Below are 3,815 nucleotides of genomic sequence, written 5' to 3'. Positions count from 1 at the left end.
GAGACCCCCGGGTTGCGTGGGGGTTCGTGCGGGCAGACACGCTGTGTGCAGGGGGACACGGCCCCTCTGGTTCCCTTGGCCCTGCTGGAGGCCCGGCCTCCTGCGTCTCCTGTGGGAAGAGCGCGCCCAGGCTTGGTGGAGGTGTTTTTTTTGGTGGCTGCCTCGCCGAGGCTGGAACGCTCTGCAGCGCCATAAAAGTGCACCGGAGTGTACTGTTAGGCTAACTGTATTGTATTTTAAAAGTTATTTGGGGTTTTTAAAAAATATAGCTAAAAAAACCCAGAACAGTTTGCTCTCAGTTATGACTTTTGACGTGTTCCCTGGTTCCTGTTCGCAGAGTACCGTCCATGACTTGACAGTGCACCGTGCAACTCCTGAGGATATTGTAAGTTTAATAGCAATCACTAATCTGTCCCTGTGGCGAGGGCATTTAGCTGCTTGTCTGACATAAAAAGTGCTTACCATGTTTACGGGGATATCTTCTGCCAATGTTTAATCTCCTTTTTAAGCTTCTGAACATGCTGGCTCTTTAGTGCTGGTTTTTTGTTTTTGACATTGAGCATCCCCAGGTCTGGCAGTTGGTGTTTCTCAGTTTTCTGTTCCCACTGGGAAGCAGTTGCTGCAGTGTTTATTTCAATAAACTGCATAAAAGCGTAAAAAGGTAAATACATGACAGCTCAGTGGATTAGTTGAAGGTCTCATCTCTGCTGGGAAGGACTGAAAGATGTGCTTTATCTGAGGAGGCGCTCTAATTCTGAAAATACTTAATTTTTATTTAAACAATTTAACACAATTTCTTTATACTGAGTGATCTGTTCATTGCAAAGTATGTGGATTCCATTTACATTTTCTTGGTAGCATTAATTACCAGGATGGAAGAGGCAGTTTGAGCTATAGGTTTGTCAGGAGAGATGGTCACAGCAGCAGAGAGAGACTTGATTCTACAAGTGTTTGGCTTGATAGCTTCTAGAGACTTTAACAAGCTCCTCACACATTTAATTTCTTTAATTTGTATTTAAACTATATATTTTTGTATATACCTTGTTGTTAGAAGAAGAGAAACACTATGTCTGGTGACTGACAGTATTAAATCAGAAGGCATTATGTCTTTTTATGCACCTTATAGGTAGTAGTGTTTGGGTTTTGCCTCCCTTTACAGCTGATAAAACTCTTGCTGAGCAAGGGGTGTAGGGCAGGTGGAAACAGACTTTTCCCATTTACCTTTGGAGCTGCTTTAAATTTGACTGGTACTGGAGGCCTTTTACACTTGTGGGTGTTTGTGAGGCTGTCATTGGTACTACCATGAAGTTAACATAAATAATGTTCAGTGCACAAATGATAAAATCAAGAGGAGCTTGTTAGCATTGCCCGGCAAACTTTGCCTAAGATTGATTTTTGAAATGGTTTCTTTTATGTTTCCATAGCTGCGTCGCCGTGAAATACACAAATCAAAAAACAAAGCGCTGGCACATCTGGAACTCCAAGAGAAAGCACTGAACAGAAAGTGGAAGAAGCAAAAGCAACTGGATTTGGATTCCTTGGAGAAAAGGAAATTGGCTCTGATGCGTGAGGTGAGAACTAAATTTGCACTTGCATCCTGCTGCAGGTGATCTGCAGCAGTATTGGAAAACTGCTCTTGCACATAGAGCAACAGTTGCTCCTCTTGTTGGATAACTTAATTTTGTATATCCATACACTCCGTGTGCTGCATGCATGCCGTGGTTGGAGCAGACTGCCTGCCCTACCAACTGTTATGTATAGTTGCACATTTGACACATGTTGCCTGGCTGTGCCCTCTGTCATTCTGCAGGCCTCTTTTCATCTGAACAGGAGCTGTTTGCAGAGTTCAACTGTTGTAAAAAGTTTGTGTGTTCTTTGGGTTCTCATTGCCAGCTTGCCTTTTCTTCCTCGTGTCTAGCATTTTTCTTTGATGCAAACATGAACGTTTCTGGGAGGGACGCTGCTTATTTAAACAGAGAAAGTGCAGAGTCAATGGGGCTGAAAGGGTGAGGCAAGAAGTTGGTAAGGGAGGAAAACTGACAAAGATTGATGAGCTGTGGCTGACAGGCTTCTCATCTGAGGATTGAAAAGCTTGTTCTCTCAGCATTCTAAAGTGCTCTGACTGTAAATATATTATTTAATTTGCTTTTGAATATTGAACTGTAGCAGTAAACCTAAGCCTAGTTAACAGAGAGAGTAGCTGGCACTGAAAAGTGGTGGTAGATCTCGTTCTGTTTCACATAGCAGGTCACTCCTTGCCATGTGTTATGAAAACTAATCTGAAAATTAGCTTTCAGACCTCTGTACTTGAACAGACAGAGAATTCTTCTTGTTGGTAAAGAATGGTGACGAACAATGTTCACCTAGCAGTTAAAATAAACATGATCTGGTAGTTCTGTAAATGTGCAGTGGATTAACCATCACAGACTTCATTGTTTTGTCTTCTGTAATTTTTCAGAAGTCTTTTTCTGATCTCTGAGAACATTCAAGCATAGACAAACAAGTAAAAATACTTAGAATTGAAGATCACCACCTTGTTTTCTATTTGACCCCAAATATTTGACCCTATTTGACATCTGCGGTCACAGTAGAATTTTTGTGTTATGGATATTTTGCTAATCAAGCCTCAGACTTTGACTTTTGTTACTTAGGTACTTTTCTGCCAAGTGCATTTCAGCAGAGTATTCAGAAAATCCCCCGTGGACCTCTAAATGAGTTTCCCTAAAGTAGTAGCAGCCTAGTTGCAACAATGCTTCCATGCAGAAATCAATTATGTGTCACAAAAGGTAGATTAGACCACCTGTTCTAAGATTCGTCTGGACTACCTATTATGTGACTTCATTCTTTTGCAGATGTGAAACTCATGTTTGGGAAATAGTCTTCTATATTTGTTGCTGTTTCTAATGAAAGTGCACAAATCTCAATTCCTCCTGAGTGGCTCTGCCCTTTATATTTAAGATACTACTTTATGCAGTTTGCTCTGTGTCTACTTCTGAATCAGAGAAAAGGAAGACAAAAGGAAAAGATACCAGGCACGATGAAACAGATCTGGCTGTTGCTGTTTGAAACGTGGGCATCCTCTTGTGAGTAGAGAAAAACAAAATAAGTAGAGGAAAGTTACCATTTCCCCCTCTCCCTAGCTTAAATCTTGTTAATTGCCAGGTCCTGTTGTTCAGAGTAACTGTGGAGACTCTGTGTCTCCCCGTAGAGCAAAACCACTGCCAATTGTTTCCTTGTCTCTGTTACCTTGGTGATCTTTTACTGCTGTCAGTGTAACTTTCTAAGCCTCTTGAATCCTCCTCAACTGCAAAATACTCGGAGACAAAAGCTAAGAAGGTGCTGCTATTAGTGTTGTTTCTCTTGTAGTTGTGTGTTGAACAGAAAGACTTTACAAAAGAGTTACAAAATGGATAAGCAGAATTTTAATGTTTTGGGGATTTGTCTGCCTAAAAATCTGAACAAAAAAATAATGTAAGTTCACCTCTGTGACTGGGGAGTTTGAATGTGCAGGTACTACACTGATTGGTCCTGTAACAGCTTATTTTTTAAATAATGTTAGTGTATTGCACCAAAGGGTAGTGCTGAATGGGTTATTGTAGTGGGGAGATTTTAGGATGAGTCCAGTTTTTATTTTTCTTCGGTAACAATCTGAAACAGGAGGGAATGTGATTTTTAATGAAATTCGTAGGTGGTACCAAACTGGGACAAAGTACACTGCTCAATGAATTTGTTCAGGGTGTGTAAATGGGCCTAGAGGGGTTACAAGATGATATCACTTTTTCTTCTCATCACATGCAAAGGTGAGCTAATCTACC

The 3,815-nt window shown here is 41.0% G+C and overlaps 1 protein-coding gene across 1 annotated transcript in view; it reads left to right on the top strand.

Annotated features, from left to right (window-relative positions):
- The first annotated feature begins 286 nt into the window (after positions 1-286).
- Positions 287-3,815, top strand: part of SPICE1 (spindle and centriole associated protein 1) — a 22,066-nt gene continuing 18,537 nt past the window's right edge. The window contains 2 exon segments of the mRNA XM_017731974.1: positions 287-385; positions 1,425-1,571. Coding sequence (XP_017587463.1) covers positions 302-385; positions 1,425-1,571 — 231 coding nt within the window. The 5' untranslated portion in view covers positions 287-301.

This window comes from Corvus brachyrhynchos, unplaced genomic scaffold, assembly GCF_000691975.1.
Source record: "Corvus brachyrhynchos isolate BGI_N302 unplaced genomic scaffold, ASM69197v1 scaffold3, whole genome shotgun sequence".
In the NCBI taxonomy this organism is placed as follows: domain Eukaryota; kingdom Metazoa; phylum Chordata; class Aves; order Passeriformes; family Corvidae; genus Corvus; species Corvus brachyrhynchos.
The sequence above is the reverse complement of the archived record's forward strand: the minus strand, read 5'-3'. Positions and strand labels throughout refer to the sequence as shown.